This window comes from Anabrus simplex, chromosome 3, assembly GCF_040414725.1.
Source record: "Anabrus simplex isolate iqAnaSimp1 chromosome 3, ASM4041472v1, whole genome shotgun sequence".
NCBI classification, from domain to species: Eukaryota; Metazoa; Arthropoda; class Insecta; order Orthoptera; family Tettigoniidae; genus Anabrus; species Anabrus simplex.
In genome coordinates this window covers 236,981,815-237,006,166 of record NC_090267.1, presented here as the reverse complement: position 1 = coordinate 237,006,166, position 24,352 = coordinate 236,981,815, and the positions used below count along the sequence as shown (strand labels likewise).

At 38.1% G+C, this 24,352-nt stretch overlaps 1 protein-coding gene across 1 annotated transcript in view; it reads right to left on the bottom strand.

Moving 5' to 3' along the window:
* LOC136866186 (mediator of RNA polymerase II transcription subunit 25) overlaps window positions 1-24,352 on the bottom strand; it is a 106,285-nt gene that overhangs the window by 43,546 nt on the left and 38,387 nt on the right. The window contains exon 3 of the mRNA XM_068226643.1: window positions 4,136-4,302. Within this exon, the coding sequence (XP_068082744.1) occupies window positions 4,136-4,302 (167 nt within the window). The remainder of the gene's footprint in view (window positions 1-4,135; window positions 4,303-24,352) is intronic.

The following is a 24,352-nucleotide window of genomic DNA, read 5'->3' as shown; positions in this document are numbered from 1 at the left end:
TGCGCTTGTGTATTTAGATTGATAATGTAGGCATGGTGCACATTTTGAGGTAAGGTATGATAAATGACAGGGTTGTCGAGTATATTATGGTGAGGTAATGTGATAATGCAGTTTGTTGAGATTGATACTACGGCAATGTAGTAAGTCTTCGAGAATGTCAATGAACCTAGATTGGTAACGATATAAATGAGACGTTCATCATGCAATGTTTTAAGTATTTTCGGATAGGCAAGCGATATGATGTGTTGATAGTATTTCGAAAGAGTATCCCTGAGATTTTAAATGTCGAGCATGTGAAAATCATCGAAATATGAATTTATGGTATGGCAGGAAGGTAAGATAATTGAATTAATGGATGAATTATTGAGAGCAACTTCGATAAAAATGACACAAATGAACAGTGACATGTGTTGTTTAAGAAGTTAATGTCACCTGTTACAGTACATTAACATTCAGAGTAGTTGCTCGCAGTAGTTGATTTTTAGGCAGTAGTGTTGCTTACAGGAAATCTTTGGAGGAGAGCAGACACAGTGAGGACATTCCAGTATTACCATTTACATTGAGTATGTCAGTAGTTAGACATTGTTTATTTTAGGTACGGCGAAGCTGAAGGTTTTTTACATGTTATAAATCTCATTTTTGGTCCGTATTGAAAATTTACAGTTCAACAACAATAAAGGTGTTTTAATTGATTCCACCTATTCAATACATTTACACTTATAGTGGTTACATAAATAGACTCTCAGTTAAGTGGGACATGTTTCGCCCTCAATATGTGAATATGTTCCCGAATATTCCGACAGATAAAACTGTTAATATCATTCATGATAATATTTGTCAACACAGTAATCTTAGTAAAATGGAAGTGGAAGAATTCACAAGATTGTTAAATTTCATATTAGACAATAATTACTTCTCATTTAACAATAATATTTATAAACAGAATGGATTAGCAATGGGTGACCCAATATCGGGCATCCTTGCCGACATATTTATGGATTCAATCGAACACAATGAAATAATAGCAAAAATTAAAGGAATTGATTTATGGTTGAGATACGTAGATGATACGTTTGTAATCATAAACAAAGATGTCACTAATAGTCAAGAAATCTTAAATAAGTTAAATGAAATCGAACCTAATTTGAAATTCACGAAAGAGGACGAAGTCGATAACTCATTGAATTTTCTAGATGTAACAGTTACGCGTAAGGTTAACACTTTTGATTGATTTCCAAATATTTAGAAAACCGATACAATCATCTACAACTATAAACAATTTTTCTTTACACCCGAATTCACATAAACAAGCATCTTTTCACAGTCTGATTTATAGAGCACTTAGAATCCCTCTACCTCCCAAGAATTTGAAGAAAGAATTAAATTATATTAGGTACCTTGCTAAACAAAATGGTTTCAAAATAGAAATGATCAACAAATTAATCAATAAAATTAACAACAAGTTATCCACGAATCTAAAACCAGAAAAAAACAAAAAAACTGAGTATGCTACATTCACTTTTAAGAATCCAGCTATACACCAGATTACTAACGTATTCAAGAAACATAATTTTAATGTAGCTTTTAGAACTACTAATACTAACCAGTCCATATCGTTTAATCATAAAAAAGTTAATTATGATAAAAATCATTATTTGGGATCAGGAGTATACAGACTCAAATGTACTCAGTGTAATTTTTCATATGTTGCACAGACTGGGGGAAGTTTTATGACAAGATACATGGAACATGTTAACGCGGAAAAACATAGGAAATACTCAGCGATGAGTTTGCATATGAGAGAGACTGGTCACAGATTTGAATCCATAGAGAAAGACCTAGCGATAATTAGAAACATAGAAAAAGGGAGAATGTTGAACGAATTAGAAAGTTTATATATCTATTTAGATCAGACTACAATAAGCAACAGAATCTTAATGAAACCACGGGCAGTAAAAGTATGTTACATGAATTAATGCCGAAATTATTAAAGTCAGTTAGTTCGAATAAATTTAGGATACCTAATATATTTAATTCTTCATACTCTAATACTCCTGCCATACCTACAGATATTAGGCCTACTTCCAGCAATACGGTGAACTCCCCCCCCCTTTGTCAGCCTCATCACAATTGACTCCACCCATCCTCTCCTCCCTTCCACACTCCCCTATTCCTTCCCCTCCGAGTTCACTGCCGCCTCTGCAGCACAGTTACAACACCAGACTCAGAGCCAACGGAAGGGCAGCAACCAACACAACAGTAGATAACAAATTACAAACTTTCAACTAACATGGAAGTCCTCATCTGTTTCAATTTATGTAATCCGAATTCTCTCCTTATGTTCAACTTCTTAATTCATCTTTCCCTTCTCTTACAGAAAACATTATTTCAGTATCTACTGACATATCCTGGCAGAGTTTCAGCCAATAGTATTACCTACCGATGCTAAGGGCCACTTACAATTTTTCAACTGATGCTTCTGTCTCACTTTATGCTGACGAATTTCATCAGCGGCCTTGGACAGATTGTATTTATGACAATCATCTTATGCTTGTGTTCACACCCTCATGTTGTTGGCGTTATATTATTACCACTTTGGTTTTCCACTAATATTTTAAATGAACTGTTTTAATTGGAATGTTAATGGAAGAAGTTTTAGTCTCCGACAAGATTATAGTTTAATCATTGACAGTGTTTCCATTAGCATCTTTATATATTGTATCATTTTTCACATTTTTATGTCCCGAATTTTTATAACTGGCTAAACTTTTAGCTTCCACTTTTAATATTAGTTGTACTCTTGATGATTGTTTTTAGGCTGAATATGCCATTAATTGAGGGCAAAATATGTCCCATTTAACTGAGAGTCTATTTATGTAACCACTATAAGTGTAAATAAAAGTATTGAATAGGTGGAATCAATTAAAACACCTTTATTGTTGTTGAAGCTGAAGGTTCCAGATATGCTGTTATCACCAGGATTGATTTATTTATTGAATATGTTCAGTCACTTTAGCTGATTAACAGATGAGTACAATATCATGCAATGTTAGGAAGACTAGATCTTTGGGAGATTCAAGTCGTGTGTTAGGAAGATAGTTAGACGATTAAAACAGATAGAATATGGGAGGACAAACCTTGGACGGACATGTGACATATGAATGAACAAAGTGAATGTTTACGAAATTAATTATTTTATGATTGGCGGATTAGAAAGAACTGTTAAATAATTCATTATTTTGCAGTCAAGATTTAAGAAATGTTATGATGAATTTATTTACAGAATTTTAAGAAACTAACATCAAATAAATGTTCATAAATGTTAATGGAAACCAACAAAGGTTAATCAATGTGATATTTTTTATTCTTCATCATGTCTACTTGAGTGATTATTATTAATATTATTGTTGTTATTATCTCTTTTCATGAATAGATAATTAAAGTGGGCTATCCTTCCAAAATTATATTGTGATCTTCTCATTTCATAAATTATGATTTTATAGCCTTATGTAGATAGGTAGGACGTAGAACTGACTCTGTGCACATGAGCCTGACGTTGAATGAAAGGGATACAACCGGTACTCGCCGAATGACCATGCCCGTGAGTGAATCTCTTGCAAACCGCTTGACACCAGCCGAGGTTTAATTGAAACAAAATATATTACGTCGAACCACCCACATCCATGAACGGTTATAATACTGTATTAATGAACTAATGATGTAGTCAAAATGTCTGCATTCACAATTAATGGACAGCGGCAGATTTACTAAAAGATTTCTTAAGGTAATCAACTCAAGGAAGGTCAAACTAAACTGGCTAGAAGAAATTAAGGCGAATCTCCAAGAAATGAATATCACGGACATCACAGAAGTTCGTGGAACCTTTAGTACAATAGTAGCCAAGCTCAAATTCGTGGAAAAATCTAAAAAGAAAACTGGTACGAAGTGGTCCACAGAACGCAGGATGCAACACAGTGCATTCATGAAGAGATTTTGGGAGGATAAGAATGCAAAAACCATGAGGCCAAAGAATAAATTCAAACATGCTCTTTCAATGCGCATAACAAAGTAAGAAAGAAACAAAGAAAGAAAGAAAAAAAATTAACAAATTATCTTCTAAATTTCAACTACTTACAGATCAGAGTCTCCATCCCTCGGACCTAGCGAGACTTGACAAGGCACATGACGTGTTAATTTCTGTGGATCATTGGGATTCTCAGCTTTCTCATTCCATTCAAGAACTCCCTGCCAAATTGTATGAAGTTCACCAACAGTCCCAATTTGTTGTCTACCAGGAGGGCCCTATAGTGGAAGAACAAGAATCTATGGTTAGAAGCCAAGTTTTTCAGTGTCGACTTCACAACAGGGAGAATATGAAAACTATTTGGTTTGATCAAACAACACATTATATAAACAAAAAAGATACAAGAAATGGAATGGAAATATTATTAAATAAAGCTGACATGTTTTGTCCAATAAGATCCTTTGAATAATGATATAAAATAACTAGCTGATGTACCCGTGCTTCGCTGCAGAATTCTACATTGTGTACAGAATTCTAGGTTACATAGTGTACACGTTGTGAGCAAGATTGTATTATCATATTTTCTCGCATAATTAGTGCCCTTGCATAATTTACGCATCCCAATATTTCTGGGTCCAAGGTGGAGAAAAAGAAATGTTCACGTATTTGAAGCACCCACTTCTTCGAACATTCATCATGCAGCTCCGGATGCGTTTTGAAATAAAGATATCAGCTACTCAAGTAGCAGCCTTCCTATTGCAAAACTGGGCATTCCAAATACCAGTCAAGGTGCTGTTATCAGCCGGTAGGAAATACCACTGCACTAGTTCAATGAAAGAATCAGCCCAGAAGTGCCTGGTGATGCTCTATTCCACTCTGGTACAAACATATTTTATGAGTGTTTCGGGTACAGGACATGCGTTTTCTGTGATCTCAAAATTGTTTGTTAGTTCACAATGACCAAGTGTTCGGGTAATACTGCATCATATAAACTCACGGTAATCAGTTACACTGAAACATACGGGAACAGGGCAGCAGGCCGCCAAGTATTCAGTGTCCTAATGTGACATGCGCTACAGCGGTAACAGAAGTGCACTTGAAGCGACCAAGAAGTCTCGCAAAGCATTTCGTGGAACAAAAAGCGGCAAGATGAGGAGGATCTGCTTAAATATATGATTTCATTATGCAACATTTGATATGCCATTTCTCATGAAATGCTGTATTTTACAGGACGAGAAATAGCCGGTGCACATAGAATCACTGCCTCCGATTTGAAGGTTAGCCGCAACTGGATGAATAATTTTATGAAGAGAAATAGACTTTCTCTTCAACGAAGTATAACATTATGCCTAGAAGGACCGAATGATTTCAACCAAAAAGCAATTGATTTTCATCGCTTTGAGATTGAGAAGCGTAAAGTGAAAGAATATTTGATCTCCCAAATAGGAACCGCACGTCAGACGCCAATCAGTTTCCATATGCCACAAAGTAGAACAATCAATAAGTAAGGGACATAAAGTGTTATCGTACGCGCTACCAGAAGCGAAAAACAACGATGTACTGCAGTGCTTGCTGTAAAAGCTGATGGCAGAAAGCTTACATCTTACGTTGTTTTAAAACAAAAAACAATGCCTAAAGTCATATTTCCACGAGGGATCCACGTTCGTATCCAAGAAAAAGGGTGGATGGACACGTCACGCTTACAAGATTGGATATGAACGGTTTAGGGAAATCTAGCAGGGTCCCTCCTTCGATGCCTGGCAGTTCTTCTGTTGGACAGTCTTATTTTGTTTTGCCGGTATGTCATTATTATGACATTACACGAAGTGTACTTTTATTAGTTCATGTTTAATTCACTTCAGGTCGTATTGTCAGCTCGTAACAGGAAGAAAATTTTTCCAGTGTTGGTACTTCAAACCCGCATGTCCAACTTATTTGATGTAGGCCTACCCTACTTGACTTTTCAGAAAAAATCTCATGCCGGAATTTTACGCCAAATGACAATAACCGCAAACGAGTTCAACCGATTGTGTTTATATTATATTTGATATACCTTTTAAATGTAAATGAACTGTAAATAATTTTTAATTGTCTGAATTTCTTGAATAATTTACGCATCCAAAGTTTTCGAGTGTATTTTCGTAAAAAAAGTGCATAAATTATGCAAGAAAATATGGTAAATTGCACAGCTCTTAAAGTTACCCTAGAAACGCAATGGGGAAGTCACCATACGTCTCTCCTCATATGAAGACAGGGTTAGGGAATTTTCATTGTGATGGTAGGCCCACTTGCCTACCATCAGTCACTAACAGGTTGGAGAGTTTCATTATAATGGCAGACACTCACTCTCCACCTGCCTTTTTACATCTTCAGAAAGCCTGTCTTAGTGGTTTTCCCAACTGAAATGAACACAGGTCATTACAATGACGTCAGTAGGAATGGCACGATTAAAAGCAATGCTTTCATATGAAATACTCGATCAAATGAAAAACACAAATTTTCTCACTTTTAAAGAACAGTACTACGCTGCCGATCTAACAGTCCAAAGTTCCAGAGCTTGAATGGCCAAGCCACAGAGAGCCGTGATCCGTGAACACTCTTGGTTTTTCTTGGGGGAGGGGGAGGCGTCGAACAGTGGAGAGTCCCAGGGCAAAAACTATGCCCCGTTTACTAATCTGTTTCCTAGGAGTACCCGATGAGTTGGAAAACCTGAATTCACTACAATGGCGGCGGAAAAATCTATCTGACTTGGAGGCAAATTTTTCCTCCAAGCCAGAGGAGAAAACCCCTCTTCACTGCTAATATGGAATAAAATGAATGTAGAATTTAATAAAAGTGAAGAAGAAAAAGCTTTTCTTAAGAAACGGCTCTTTTCAGGGTTGAATTTTGAGTTGTTTAGTGAATTGTGGTGCTATAATTTGGAATTGGCCTAAATTGTAATCTACACCAGGCCATACTACCTACTAAGTGAGTCTCTGTCTTAAGTGTGCACAATGCTCAATCAAAACAGTGCCTCAGAGTAGGGATGGAATAGCTGGAATACTATGAAGAACCAGTGTGTTACGTACCAGCAATATCAGAAAATGTATGAACCAGAGGAATGGCATGTTAAAGAAGAAAGTTATCTAACTCCCCAGCTATTTCCTGCCAATGTACAGACAGGCCGTAATACTCGATACGAAGCAGTAATCCCATCTATCGGAGATGAGTGGCAGCATAAGAGACAAAGAATATCACAACAAACAATGGTCAGTGTAATGTTATTTTTGATCAATGTTATGTGCTTTCGATATTGTAGGCCTTCACATTTAGTTTTCTTCCGACTCTGAAATACCACTCTCATCATAGTCGATACGGTAAAACTGAATAAAACATAAATAATTGGAAATTGTATTCTCTATAACTTTGGTTATGTAGTACTTTTCGATAGGACCAGTACATACGTTTTTTAAAATTAAAATTTAGGCACCTTCCCCTAAACTAATATTTCATCCTGGGTGAATCAAATTACCTGTAGCTTAGACTGTGTTTTCTTATTCCCCCGACTCTATATACAAATTTTTATTAAATTCTTTCAACCCATTTTCTCGTGGCTCGCCGTCGATATGGACTTAGCAACAAAAATACAAATTCATGAATATCTGCATTATCCTAGGCGGTACGGTAAAAATGTATGAGACATAAATGATCAGAAATTTAATTCTATATAACTTTAGTTATATAGAATTAATCAATAGGACCACTATAATATAAATATTTGAGAATTAAATTTTAGGCCTTCCTCTAAACTACCATCTTACTCAACATGAATAAAATGATTTATAGCCTAGATTGTAGTAGCTCATCCCCCGACTTAACATACCGATTTTCATTCAATTCTCTTCAGCCATTTTCTCGTGATGCATGTACATACACACATACAGACAGACAAAAGTAAAAAGTGCATTTCCTTGTTATTGTGGACATGACCGATAAAGAAATAACATTCTTTTCAAATTCTGAGCAAAAGACAAAACACTTATTTTATATATATAGATGATCAAATTGGAAATATGTACAACAGAACATTGTTATAGCAACACCAGTTTCAGACACACCTCATCTATAGCATCCATTATTTTTTGGTAACGACATATTCCCCATAAAGAAAATAACGTTCGGCGTCACTTAAATTGAAAAACATGTACTGTATGTGTCCTACCTCATATATAACATAATTTTAAACTTCAGTTTAGATTAGGATTACCACCTTGATGAAATATAACATAATTTTAAACTTCAGTTTAGATTAGGATTACCAACTTGATGAAATTTTATCAAGTGAAGAAATAAACACAACTGAAGAATTTGAAGACAGTGACAATTTGGGCAAGTTACAATGGAGGAACAGACGTATGTGATGATATGGTACGTGAAATGAAAAACAAGAACCACAGTGACCATGAAAAGAAGGAAGAAGAGAAGTCTGTCCCAACAGTGAGTGATGCTTTAGAAGCCACCAAAGCTGTAAACAGCAAGAGGAAGTTGCTGTGAAATTGTGACACAAGAACACAAGGATTTGGAAAACAGGCAATAGAATATGTGCAAGCAATGTGCAAAAATTGTTGCAGCAGTGTCCAGACATTTGTGGGGAAGACAGAGTGGTTTTGGAATGAAACTGGACTAGGACAAGGAAGAGTGCTGTCACCATTGTTATTTGTGTGGTCATGCGTGAAATTGAGAAGGAGACAAAGGTAAAATACGGGGACAGGGAGCTGAGCTAATGCCGTTTGCAGACGATATTGTGGTGTGGGAAGCAAATAGAGAGGAAGCACAATGGAACTTGATAACTTGAGTGAGATTATTGAAAATTATGGAATGAAAATGGAAAAGAGTAAGACTGTGAAAGATGTTGACTAGAGAAGAAAGGGAAGGGCAAGGAATTATAAAAATAAAGGGATAAAACCTTAAAACTGTACAAAGCTTCAAGAACTCAGGAAGCAAACTGATATAGGATGCAGGCTTTGACAAGGAGAGCAGTAAAAAGATTCAACAGGGAAATGCATTCTACCAGAGTGTGAGAAACCTTGTGTGGAGGAAGAGAGCACCAATGAAGTTTAAAGAAGCGATGCCTAATATTGGCATACTGTATGTAAAGGAAACTTGGACACTGACAAAAAAACAAGAGAATCAAATCCAGGCCAGTGAAATTAAATTTTTAAGATGATAGGAAAGACAAGAAAGGACAGAATAAGAAATGAGGACATTGGGAAGGAAACAGAAGTAGGAAAAATTTTATGACAGAAGGGAGAGGGATAAACTAAGATGGTTTGGACATGTTATGAGGATGGAGATGGATGCTGAAGCAGATAATGGAGACCCAGACAGAAGGAGGGAGGGTAAGAGAAGAAGCCTGAATCGGAACACAGTTAAGGTCAAACAATGGTGGTAAGATGGGAAGGTGCCATAAACATGCCAACCCGACGGGAGCTGGACGAGGTAAATAGATGATGATGAACACAATTTAGAAAATGTGTACTGGTCAACTAGAAGAAGACAGGCAAAATTTTCTCGTTATTATTCCTAAAAAAAGAAGCTTGGCGAGTACTTTACATACTGTATGAGGCAAAACTCTTTTATAAAATTTAGTACTGCATTTTATGGCTCTTTTTATACCAATACAATTTATCAGCTGTCTCAAGCATCGTAATAATAAAGTTCTACTGAGTATATAAATATTATTATATATATTGTAACAGTAAATGTGGTACTTCGGTAGACATGAGACGTAGGGCGTGTACCATTTGTTGAAGTGCGTACAGAGGGAGAGGGTTTGTTTAGAAATAAATCTTAAAATTTTTCCTCTGAGTTTATTACTAAATTCAAAGTCATGTCACCTCTGTACAGCAGATACAGTAGAAAATGTTCCTCGTCCTAGGGCTGGCGATGTCCCTTAATTCCGGCAGCTCCTCCTCTTCCCATACCAGTGAACCACCATTCCTCCCCCGAAGGAAGTTCTAGAAGATCCATTCGACGTCTTGAAGATCCATACGGTGCTGATGAAGGTAGTCCTCGTGAATGATGAACGTGAATGAACATCGTTAAGCCTTGGGGCGAGTTAATGCAAAGACTGCTTCTGCACAGATGAGAGGAAAGTTTATCAATGGTTTTAAGAAGGTTCAAACACGAAAAAAAAATCTATCTTTGAGAGTTTATCACACGGTGAAATGTCACTAAATTTTGTCCCGTGTTAAATGAAAAGAAGGCCACTAGACTCGAATGAGCATGTAAGTTTAATACTCATAAAAATAAAAGTCCACTCGAAACTTATCGTCGAATTTTAACAGAGTCACTTGAAATTTGTGGCACTTGGCATAATGTAAAGTAATACCGCACGACTTATTTCTTAGTCTGAAGCACTGTTCAACGTAATTTAATTGGATTAGAAAATAAAGATGTTTCACTCGTGAATTCAAACTCATTCACGTATTGATAACAACATGAAATTACAAGACGAAATTAATCATGTATTGACAGTCCTCGGTTCGACTGTTCGTAAAATCGAAACGCACAACTGAATGTTCATAGAATTGAAATGTGCTGTTTAATAGAATTGAAATGCACAGTTCACACATGCACAGTTTACAGTTCATGACCTACAAATATTTACACAGTTCATGAAATGGTAAATTAGTGACGTAGTCATGCTTGCAATCGAGTAAATCTGGATTAAAACACAGTCTAATAAACTTGAAGTATTTAGTACTCTGTAAGGAGCAAACTGTTCTAAGTCCTGTCCATAACATGAAACTTCAAATTACGAGTACTCGAAAACATTCGCAAGTCTTAGACACTCGTGTACAACAAACAGTCACTTGATAATGTTCAGACGAAGCACAATTTATATCACGTCCCGTCGGAGTAAAAGTTTATCACTCACAGTATAAAGAAATCCGTACAAGTCCATATTCGACGCGATTGGGTTAAAGTCCACGGACTTGAAGATTGATAGCCGCTTCACGCTAGATCACGGTCCTCGCGAACCGACTGTAAGAACTCCATTGCCTAGCGTGCACATACACACTCTGCTCTGCTGAGCGAAGCAGTACTGTATTTATATCTGATCCGGGCCTTTACATCTCGTTCCATAACTTCATCGCCTCATGTCAGATTTACACGAAACTCTGCAAGAACGTAGATAAGGGATCGGGTTACACGATGATATTGTTAAATTTGTTTAATTATTATTGTGGGGAAAGTTATTACCCATAGAAGTTCGAAGAACATTCCACATCAGTCTAGGCTCTGTTGTGGTGAGGCATGCTATGACGTCACCCGCTCTCTACGTCACATGCACACAGCTGTTGCTCGCCGTCCAGTCAGTCTTTCGTAGCCGGCCCGGAGCGTAACGCGTAAGTTTTTTTTAAGATTTCTATTACGGGGACTTAGTTTTGTACCACCGTTACCGGTACAATATATATATACACACACCTACACACACATACAATGAACAACTGAACTTCAAGAGCACTAATAATATATCAACGGATCAGCTCAATGAATAGCTGTGTATCCCCTGATTACTAGGATATTCAAAAGCAGAACTTTAGGGCCAGCAGCCAATAGTGTGGCTAACTTAGCACTGCAAAGGGATTAAGTGTAGGGTACTTCAAGGAGAAACCTAAAGGTGTGAAGCAACGGCAACCCATGGCAGTGTTATCCAACATCCATCCTCTCCATGTTTGAAAGAAGAAGCAGAATAAGAAGAAAAGTTGTGCAAAAAGAGCTGCAAGAATCGTTACTTGCCAAAACACTAGGTTGGCAACCCTCGAATCCAGACAGATGAAAATAGAAAACCTATCATAGAAGCTAGGCAAGACGCTGATTAAATCTCACTTCAACGTAGATCAGACTTGGCGTGAAGAATAGGCTGCTTCAAACCCTGACTACCAAGACATAATTTCTGATCCTGTCCAACTGCATGGCTAAATGATAACCAAATACAATGTCCCGAATGGCAAAGATGCTGAGTAAATACAGAGAATTTTCTACAGATAAGAATATCCGAACCCACATTCCAAACATTTACGTCAAAGTAGCCTCCTGTGGGATTCATTATGCGTTAAAGCAAGAAATGTAGTCAGAAAATTAATTTAATAGTGAAAAGAGGGGTGAATTTTTTAAATTGTGTGATCATCGAGATTGGTTTGATTAGCTTTTGTTTGCGATGTAAATTTCAACAGCCTCTTTAATGTTCAAAGATTTATTTCTGTTTTCAATGTGTAGGATTTTTAAATCTGTGCTGATGTCTGTGAAATGGCATGAGTTGTCATACATGTGTTCTTCAAAGGCTGAATGCCAATTGTATGTAATTGCATTTTTGTGTTCTTTGTATCTGGTGTGGAAATTACATTTTGCTTGGCCTATATATGTGGCAATACAGTTACTACATACAATGAACAACAGGAAGAGCATTAATAATATATCAGCTGATACATTTACTACCAATGCACACATACACATTATAAGATGAAGAAGAAACACTTCCAATACCCCCCACTCCAAAGAACAGAGTTAATGCCCACGACAGTCATCTCAACTTCCCCTCACCAACGCACAGAACAATGATATTGCCTACAGCACATTATTTTAATTTTTTTTTTGCATTAGTGTTCAACGAATCCCACAGGAAGCTCCTCTGACTTAAAACGTACAGAATGTTGGTTAGGATATACTGTAGGGGAGAGTGGGGCAGTTTCATACAGTTTTAAATTTCCCACCTTTAAGGGTAGTGAGTGCCATCTTTTTTATTAACTCCTTTTGACTTCATCTACTTCCTGTGCAAGTTGTAGCTTCATAGCATCTGTTGACGAGAAGCTGTGCTGAAAAGTTTAATTTTGGTGATTTAAAAAAAATCTTCATAATGTGAAATAGTTAGGTAAGTCTTTTGATTCACTGTGTTTGATTCTGGAATAAGTTTCACATCATACTACACTCTTCACTGCAACTTATGTATAAGTTACAGTAGTCTGCAGAACTTATGAAAAGCCAGATGGCAAGATTAGTAAAATAAATGCCTATGGGGCACTTTCATACAATGTTTTGGGGCACTTTCATCCACCCCCTTACATCTATTTTTAAAGCAAAAAGGATATAATTGGGGCTCCTAGGCCTAGTGGCTGGGTTGCAGGAACATCTTTTCTTGAAATCATCTAGCATCTCCAAAAGATATGGAAGTCTTCTAAGGATGATCCCGTACTTGTCTTGTTCGACAAATTCGGTCCATTTAAGACCAGATGCAGCCAAGCATTTAATACATGGATCAATGAAAATCCAGGAAGGACCTTATCAATTTATTACATACCATAACTGACAAATATACCATTCAGACAGTCATTTTTCAAGATCAACATTGTGTCTTCATTCAGGAAGACCGGAGTTTGGTCTCCACATCGTTTTGTCTTTACTGACAAAGACTTTGCTGCATCTTTGACAACAGATCGCCCATGCCCTCCAAAGGATTGCACAAAAATGTCTACATCTTCAGATCCTGCCCATCATGAGGAAGTCATGTCCAAGAACCATCCAGTAACATACCCACTTCAGCTTCTCCCACTTCCACGCCAACACCCAATTCCAAGGCAACCCTCAAAAACCTACAATTACACCAGAATATATCCACCCTTACCCCAAAGCAAATCCTATAACACTTAAAGACACTGGACGAGCTAAAGGAAAGTCAAGAATTCTTACTACCACCACTCCTGAAAAAGAAAGATTGGAGGAAATGATGAAGCTTAAGAATAAAACAAAAAAAGCCAAACAAGATGACATCCTCGAATCTCCCTAGACGAAAATTATTTAAATCTGGCAAGGAATCTGTAGGCTTGAATTCTTCAAGCAGTGAAGAAAGTGTTGCTGTAACAAGTGGTGAAAGTGAACTTGAGTTTAGTGACCAAGATGTTGACTTACCGCTGCTTGATAAAAGCAGTGATATTGAGCTTAATGACTTCATTCTGGTTGAGTTTGCAACAAAAAGAACAAAGAAATACTTTGTTTGTCAAGTTGATGAGAAAATGAATCATTCAGAGTTTCTCAAAGTTTTCACGTACAAATTATAAAAAGAACTCTGTTTTCCATGAAAAGCAAGATGTCAGTGAAATTTCTCGGGCTGATGTTTACACTAAATTTCCACAGCCTACCATGGTTGGAGGAACAGCTCGAGCAATTTCCTTAACTTTTTCTGTAGATATGACTGAATTCAGTTTAGGATAGGCTAGTGGTGTTTTTGTATGTATAAAAGCATGTTTTGTCAATATTGTAGAACATGTATGAAAGTGCCCCTTCAATGTATGATACTGCCTCATGTTGGGGTACTTTCATACAAATTACATGTTTATAAATATTTTTAACTTGTTTTATAGGAATTAACTGAATGAGTAATTACATAAGTCCAACTTGTTTCTAATATAACAATGTTTGTGTAACACTTGTTTTTAGCCATTTAGATTGCAAAATACAGCCACTAAATCTTCTTAAGTGTTAATAGGTAGAATGTGTATGAAACTGCCCCACTCTCCCCTACTTGTTGAAATATCTTCATTTCTGCTCAGTTACACTGGTTTAGGACATCAACTTATACCATTGAAACACCAGCTTACACACACACATCCATTGTTGACTACAACTAAGCATCACACACATCAAGCAGTTCAAACATTCAAAGAACAAAAGCAAACAAAGATAAACCAATCCATTCGATTATCTAAGCTACCGACAAATAACCACAATTTTGTTTTCCTTAGGATATATACAAGATATTTACATGACATTTTAATGTTATGAGAAAACCACAACATTCCAACACTCCCCCCTTTTCTCAAAAAAACACTACACTTCAATCAATTATCCTCCCATTGCAAACCTATAAGCTTATACAAACTCTTAAGCTTGTTGCCAGATAAATTCTTTGTGAACAAGTCTGCAGCATTTCTCTCTGTTGCTACATATACAAACTCAATGAACCCCTTTTCTACTAGCTCTCTACATACATGGTACATGATGTCGATATGTTTTGACCTTTCACTCACAATATCGTTTTTTCTCAATTTAATTGCTGATGCATTGTCAGCAAAAACTTTACAAGGTATATCCATAAAGCTTTTCAGCATCCATGGTAGATCTAGCAATACAAATCTGTTTCTTACTATACCATGATACTGCTCTCCCTGCCACTGTGGTTACATACCCACTCACTGATCTTCTAGTCTTAGTATCTCTTCCCCAATCTGCATCACAGAACACTTGTACTGACTCCTCACAATTTTTGAAACACAACTTTAAATCTCTAGTACCACTTAGATACCTCATGATATGCTTCACTTCTTTCCACTCTTCAGTCACTCATGGAAAAATCAGTAAGTAATTTGTCAATGTACAAACTTTGATTCAACATAACCCCTTCTTTTGTCTGTTCTATTTTTATCGACAGTAAGTTTGTTGCTTTCCCTAGATCTTTAATCTCTAACTCATCTGCCAACCTTATTTTAACCAACTTAACAACCTCTTGTCACCTATTACAAGTATGTTGTCGACATACAAGCCAATAATACAACACACCTTTACATACACACATGGTTCTTTGACACATTTCTTAAAATCTAGTCTTCTAATTATAGCATCAACACAAGCATTCCAGTCTTTACTCGAATTAGGTAGTCCATAGATGCTTTTCTTCAATTTACAAAGTTTTGGACATCTTTTTCTACGAACAATTCTGGTTGTTCCATGTATACAGTACAACTGATTTCACTATTTAAGTAAGCACTATTTACATCTAGATGTTCTACAGTCCAACCTTTACGTATTGCAATACCTATTAACAGTCTCATTGTTTTCCTCTTTGTAACAGGACTAAATGTTTCATCAAAACTAACGTTCATCTCTCTCTTAAAACCTTGAGCAACCAACCTGGCCTTATATTTCTGAATGTTGCCCTCACTGTCCTTTCAATGAAAACACCCACTTAGAACTAATTATCTTGACATTTTCTGGTTTTTTTACAATTTCCCAAACATCCTTCTTTCTCATCTCATTGATCTCCACTTTCATGAATTCTATCCAGTTATCGGACTCTTGGCTTGACATAGCCTCCTGAACTGTTCTAGGTTCCACTACACTCACATGTTTAACTTCCATCACTGCCTTACGTCCAAATACTTTCAATCTACCTATTTCTTCCTCAACTAACTTCTCTGCTCTTGCCTGATACTTGTTAAACACCTCTAACACTTCATTCTTATTTTTCACACATACAGCCACATTAAATCTGGAGTATTCATCAATCATTGTTACAACATATTGAGATTTCCCAAGTGATGGACTAATTTTTCCAACTGCATCAGTGTGCACACATCAAGTGGTCTTTCTGCCTTACGCTCACAAGACTTAGGTACTCCCTTGTTACTTAGTTTCCCCTGAATGCATACAGAACAAGTATTAATATCAGTACTCCTTTTCAATTGTAACAATTTAAACAAAGCTTCAGAATGTGCATGTCCGTATCTCTCATGCCACAACCTAACCTCCCCAACACTTTTGAATGCTACATTGTTATTACATTCTTGATCTATTATTTGATCACAATCACTCACAGCTACAATATTGTTTCTCCCCTCTATTTTGTACTACATACACATCATTCCTCCTGTTTGCAACAAACAATATTTCATCTCCATTCTTATCTACAACCACTGCTTTCTCACCTGCAAATCCTACTTTGAAACCTTTGCTGGTTAACTTACCAACCAATATTAAATTTGCACCTAAGTTTGGTACATACAACACATCCGAAAATGTAATTGTCCAGCCTGTTGACATTTTTACTTTGAACTTACCTATACCTCTAATATCCAGCTTACTGGTATCTCCTATTTCTACATTCCCAGTTACATTTGTTAACATGTCTATAAACATCTCCTTTGTTGGACACATATGATGAGACGCACCTGAATCGAACAGCCAATCTCTAATTTTCTCAGTCCCTACAGAAACTACCATGCTCATTGCCTTATCTACTACATGTATAATTTCTGAGCTTACCACTTTTCCACTTGCATTCACTGATTTACTCTCCTGTGATGATTCGTCACTGTTCATTGTTGGACATACTTTTGAATAATGTCCTGACTTACCACAATTGAAGCACTTTTGGGTACTGCGACAATATTTAGATACATGTCCCTGTTTACCACAATTGTAGCAACTATTTTCCTTGTCCCACATCTTCTTTCTTGATATCTCACTTCTGTTGAACAAGCATGGCTTAAGCTTCGTCCTCCTCACGTTTTCCAGTGTCGTAAAGCCTTTCCTCCATTTTGCTGAAGTTTCCTTCTGCTTTCCTCCGTGAGTAATCTCGCCTTCACCTTCGAGATGGTCAGTTTCGCCAAATCAGCTTCCAAGGAAGGTATACAAGCTGCATATTCCTCTGTAAGATTTCCAATGATCATTCCTGCAACTTGTTATTATTATTATTATTATTATTATTATTATTATTTATTTTCCACTAATTGTAGTTACAATTTAGGGATGGTGAATGGAGAAAGGGCATAGCCCCACATACACAAAAGTGCCTCCATCACCACTTAAAATTATAATATACAAGTATAAAATTACATTCTACATGGTGTTCTTATATACAGTTATCGTATTTACATAGGCATATTTTTGCTGGCGGGACCTAGTGTTTACAGTGCACTATGTCTTCTGGTATGGGCTAGAGCAATAATGTTACTTTCATTGATCTGTCTCTGTCTTATCCTTGGCTTTGACAAAATGAAAGTGACTGAGGTATGAGCGATGCTAGTAATGCCATTCCTTATGCAGCCAGTCCCTGCTATGAACAGTGTGAAAATATTGTTCATAGGGTCGGTTGGTGCATGCATTTCAGTGGGCTTGGCAGACTGATATGTAATAGCAACTTCTGGCTCGGTGAGGAAAGCAACGGGAAACTACCTCACTCCTCATTTCCCTAGTACGCCTCTTCAGTGATGCCTAGGCCATCTATGACAGCTGATGGCGGAGCTGTTGAGGATCCAACCAGCTTTCGGGCTGAGGACTAAACATACATACATACATTTACATAATACTCACAAGATCTGATCAACATTCAAGTATTTCGACACACACACACAGAGAGAGAGAGAGAGAGAGAGAGAGAGAGAGAGAGAGATTTTAGCTAGGCCGGCTCATTCATTCCCATTTACCGTCTCAATCACCCGGGACCCCATAACTTTCATCTATCCTCCCACTCATACTGAACATTCACACAGTAGATAAATTATGTTTTGTACAGAGGGTTTCGTTATATATACATCTTTTTTACGTCTTTACAAAAATTTTCTGCAGGTAGTTCTTTTATCTGCGGTGGGAGTTCATTCCACAATCGAGCAGAACGACTAAAGAAGCCACTTTGATATGATGCTGTTCTTGCAAATGGAGGGAAAAGGGACACACCTCGACCTCTTTGAGCGGAACGATAGTTCAGCTGTAAGCGGTTGAAAGGGTTTATATGAATGTTACCTGCGAGGGATTTTCTCAGGAAAGCAATGTCTATTTGTTTACAGAGGGATGTTATGGAGGGCAGTGACCTGGCTGTATTTAAATGACCGTGTTGAGTAATTAGTCGTTCTGCTCGGCGTTGAACTCTCTCTAGTTTCGTCATGTTCTCCACTGTAGTAGGGTGCCAGGAAGGAAGCCCGTACAACAATATTGGCCGTACTAATGACAAATAGGCTGTCTGAACGGCTTTCTTCCTGGCTCCCAGTAGAGATCTGCGGATGAATCCCAGGACTCTGTATGCTTTGCACCTTATTTCCTCAATATGCTTATTCCATTTTAAATTGCTGCAGATGTGAATGCCAAGCAATTTTATTGAGGTACAAGGCATCAGGTTTTTACCACACAGTGAAATTTCGTGTTGTAACTGTGATCTTGCTCTAGTAAAGCGGATATATTTACATTTCTGTACATTTATACACATTCTATTTATTTTGCACCACAGAACCACGTTATCGAGATCTGATTGTAACTTATTTACGTCGTTCTCATTGCGAATGATTCTGTAAATGATGGTGTCATCAGCGTACTGTGCCATAGAAGACGATACACAACCTGGCAGATCCAGCGTAAATATTGTGTACAGCAGCGGCCCTATCACACTACCTTGAATCACACCCGAGGTGACTGAGGTTTGTTTTGACCTGGCCCCACTGAACACAACGCTCTGCGTCCGACCTACCAGGAATGATCGAAACCATGCCTGCAGGTTGCCTTGAATGCCATACTTGTTAAGTTTTAACAACAGTCGTTGATGAGGTACCTGATCAAAGGCCTTACTCCAGTCGAGAGTTACGCAGTCCACTTGGGATATATTGATCTGTGAACTCGTATCCCGCTTTGCTCGTTCTCCTCCACAGTTTATTTATTTTTGCAAAGTATTCTTGAACACTCATGTCCTTGGGCTTCACAAAATGAGTTAACTCTTTCAGGTATAGCACCATTCACTAGCCCTCCATAATTGTACAACTCGTTCAGTTTTTCCCATGCCTTTTTCGCTGATTCAATATCTGCAATGTCACTTTCAAAATCTTCTCTCACATATTTGAAAATAACCGCCAACACGATTACATTGTTTCTCTCTCGTCATATCGTTTCTGTCTGAGGCAGTTGACAACCTAGCGTATCCTCATACCCTATTACTGTTTCCCATACATCTTTTAACAACAGTTCTTGTTTCACCTTTAATGCCCATGAAAAATAGTTCTTCACTGTAAGCTTGGCTACATTCCTATTCAGTGCTTCTTCACCGGTCCACGAGGTCGCCATTTCCCGTCAATAACGTCACAACTTGCTTCGTCTGTTAATTCTCGTTACTCAATTTCCACTTATATTGCCCGAAATTTACTGCAGCGTTTTGGCGCTCTGGAGCTCTGGGCCCATAACCTGTTGATATATCTTCATTTCTGCTCGTTCACACCGGTTTAGGACATCAACTTATACCATTGAAACACCAGCTTCCTCACATGCATCCATTTATTACGAGCTGTTCACTACAACTAAGCATCACACACATCACGCAGTTCAAACGTTCAAAGAACAAAAGCAAACAAAGCAAACACTCCACTCCATTATCTGAGCTACCGACACATAACCTCGATGTTAGATATATACAAGATATTTACATGACATTTTATTTTTATGAGAAAAACACAACATTCCAACAGTACTTATCTGTGGTTATTTCTCTGAATTTATGCAGCACCTTCACCAATCAAGATATTTTATTCAGTTATTATTTATAATTATAAATGAGGTCTTATAAGTTAAGTTTAATTCAACTCCATACTTTATTTCATCAAAATCATTCTTCTTTACCTACCGTTTTTCCCCACACGTGTGGGGCAGTGGGTCCGAACTGCGTCGCACATGTGGATTTGGCCCTGTTTTACGGCCGGATGTCCCTCCTGCTGCCAACCCTATGTGGAGGGATGTAACCACTATTGCGTGTTTCTGTGGTGGTTGGTAGTGTAGTGTGTTGTGTGAATATGAAGAGGAGAGTGGTGGGACGGACACAAGGCCCAGTCCCCAAGCCACAAGAATTAATCAGAAGCGACTAAAATCCCCGACCCAGCCGGGAATTTAACTGGGGACCCTCTGAACCGAAGGCCAGTATGCTGACCATCAGCCAAAGAGTCAGACATTTCATCAAAATCATTATCATACCATTACTACCTAATACAAAAAAATACATTATAAGATGAAGAAGCAACAATCCCCTTACCACTTTCAATGTACTTAATCAATGCGCACACATTCCCATTGCCCCGCCTACTTCCCTTTCCCTCTCTGTAAAACGAAGTTATTGCCTAAAAAATTTATCCTCACCAACTACTTAGCTACTAAGACAAAGTCCAGAGCTAAAGAACTGGCATCAGTCCAAATACAGTTGCTGAACGGACGACAGTAGCTAAGATAAGTACAAAAAAAATTCCTTACTTCACTAAAGTGACATGTTCAATTCATAATCACCGATTAGTTTACACAATGTAAACTATTGTACATATATGCGCACGATTTAAAGTGATGTGATAGAATCCGAGGATGTTCTTGTAGAATGAAACATGTCATTCTTTGTTTAATAGTGTATTTTGTACAGGTATGTTATAGTGTTTTGGACTAGTGTTCAACAGACTGAAAAACTTTTAAGTTACATCGACAATAGGCTGTGCGATTATATGAATGAAAAGAGGCAAGGTTATAGTACACAGTTTTAAAACAAATTGACATTTTATGTAGCATACATTTCTCGTATTAAAAAAATACAAAATTAAAAAAATAAAACTTCCCCTCCTAAAAGTATGGTGTGCAGATTATTCACATATACAAGGTGTAATGAAATCCCTGGGCAAAACTCAGAAAATAATTTCTCACATTAAGAAAAAAGTTTTTAACAGTAAGGGTCCACAAATGTACAACTGCTGAGTTATCCATTTCTATTATAGATACTGCACCCCAACATGTCTTAATAGATGGAATGAAATTTGAGATACTTCTCACATTTGTTGCATGTTTAACCTGATAAACGGATGTAGACCTGAATACGGCTTTAAGACCCAAAAATGAATCCCATAGTGCCAAATGTAAGTAGCCATATCTGATAGGTTTGTTTAAAGTTTCATGTATGATGGTACATCAGCAGATTTTGATCTTAAATGCACATAATCATAAGCTCTAGATAGGTAGAGCTGGACCAGTTGCATGGCTCCCCTTGCTCTCCTGATTTAATCCCTATGACTTTCTTCTGAAGGAGTTTCTGAAGTACTTGGTGTATCTGACTACTGTACATGATACAATATTTCTTCATGTATTAACTGCAGAATCCTGTCAAAATGTACAACACTACACCATGTATTTCTCGGCGTATTCAGAACTCAATATGAAGACGAGCATTCAGGCATGAGGTAGACATTTTGAATAATTCATATGACACGTCAACAACATATTCAACTGGATATTTAAGACGTATTCTGTGCAAGATCCTTCATGACACGTTAATAAATGTAATTCCGATAATAACACACAAGTGATTTACATACATTTGTAATAAATATCGAGCCATAGGTGACATCCGTACACCCGTGGGGGTTTTCTTGCCTGTTCCCCTATCAGGCACGTCCCAGGTGGCAGACAGGGGACCCTCCGGACTTGTCTGGAGGGTCTGAGGGAAATAAAATACCCTCTCGCGGACCAAAAACAGGTATTGCCAGAAAACGTCTTGAGGCAGTGTGATTGTTACTAGCCTAAGCCAAGGCTTGGAAGTGGAAACCTCGCCCACACATGCTAGAGAGGCATCCATGAAACCTCCATATGGCTGATACGGTGGTTTAGGTGAAGTGGGTGCTGGTGACCAAGATGAAAGCTCACTGCAGTGTGCTGGAACCAACACATCACTTTGCCCTATGTAGACTGAACAAGCCGCGGTTTGGGAACGGGGCGAACCCAAGGCTGTGAACTCAGTCATGGTAATGCCAAGTGGGAACCATGTGAGTAGGTCTACTGAAGGTGGAACAAACCTGGTTGGGTCCGGGCCATGGGCTGACTGCTGGATGGACGGCTGAGGGGCGTAGCGCCTGCTACGGAGAGCCTGAGTTGTGAGAGGACAATGTCTAGCGGAATGCCTCATCACAGATGGTGAGAACGCCGCTCAGGACCCTAGAAGGAGCAAAACCCCTACATCATATGGAACCACGAACTTTCCAAATGAACCACTTAAATACCAAGGGAAGCTATGGAAGCTCCAGAAGAGTAGGTCCAGCGGCATGCCCAAGAGGAGAATATGGAGACAGAAGCCCTAGCAGGGCAGGCTGAATCCAAATTTGAAGAAGAAACAAAAGAAGCAACAGGAAAGCAGACTTCTGGACAAAAGGAAACGTGAGATTTCACTGAGAAAGACCTGAAGATATCGGCATCGAAATTAAATAGGATGCATATAGATAGACCACCACTACAAGGAAAAGAAGAAGGCGAGGAAAGAAGCCAAGATAGCGGATGGGACTTGGGTGGAGAAGAAGCCAAGGAACAGGGATCGGCGAGACGCTATGCCGATGACTACGCCCAAGGGGCCAAGATCGGAGGAAAACACGCCATCAAGTTTGGCTTCAAAACCACCCTCCAAGAAAAAGAAGGAAAAATGTCACATCTTTTTCAGAAAGACTATCCACAGTTAAGGTCGCAATAATACCTAAGACCTTTCCAGATGGAACACTCAAGGATGAAAACGTGACTGAATTGTCATCTGCTCTGATAGCACAAATGAAGCCGCTGTCAGACGGATGTCTGCCTGGCTTCCTTGAGTCACCAGGGCTGGAAAGTGGAGCTGTGGTACTGATCAGTGCAAATCCAGAAACAAAAAGTTGGCTGGAACAGAGAGTATCAAACTGTAACCCATGGAAAGGGGAGACCCTAGAGGTGGCGGATAAAAAAAAGGTGCTGAACACGACCAACGTCATCACCAAATTCCCACCTCCTTTTGACAAGATGAAACTGGAGGATGTTCTTGTCAGAATCAATCGGCACGATACCAAACTTCTGACGCAAGAGTGGAGAGTGCAGAATGCCATTTCAATCGACAAGACGGAAAGGACAGTCGTTTTAGCCCTTGGTGAAAGAGACTTTGAAGAGCTCAGAAAAAGAAGCCCTAAGGCTAAGCTCGGATTTTGGCAGATCAAGTTTCAGGTCATCAGGGGAAAAACGAAATCCATTGTTGATAAAGATGGTGCTGAAGATTATTCAGGCCAATCTTCAGCATAAAAAAGCAGCGGTGGCCAATTTCGCTAGGAAGTTCAAGCCTGGGGCTATTGACGTGGCCCTTATTCAAGAGCCTTGGGTAGTCAAGGGCAGAGTAGCAGGACTGACGGAATCTGGAGGTAAACTGATGAAACTACAACATCGGATATACCCAGAACATGTCTTCTTGTGAACAGGAAACTAAAATGTCTTAGGTTGCAGAAACACTGTGACGCAAGTGCGATAACAGGTATAACTTGAAAACAATATTCTCTCACCCATGGGTAACTAATGCAGATATCGAGCTTGAATTATTATTATTTTACAATAATAATTTTACAATTATTATTATTGTATGAAGGCCATCCGGAAAGTGGTACCCGTTTGCGCAATAAAGACACAGGGGTAAATATTAACAAATATACACATTTTTATTGGAAAGAGCATACTTTACACTACTTCTCCACATAATCTCCAAGCAAATTTAGGCGTTTGTCATAACGT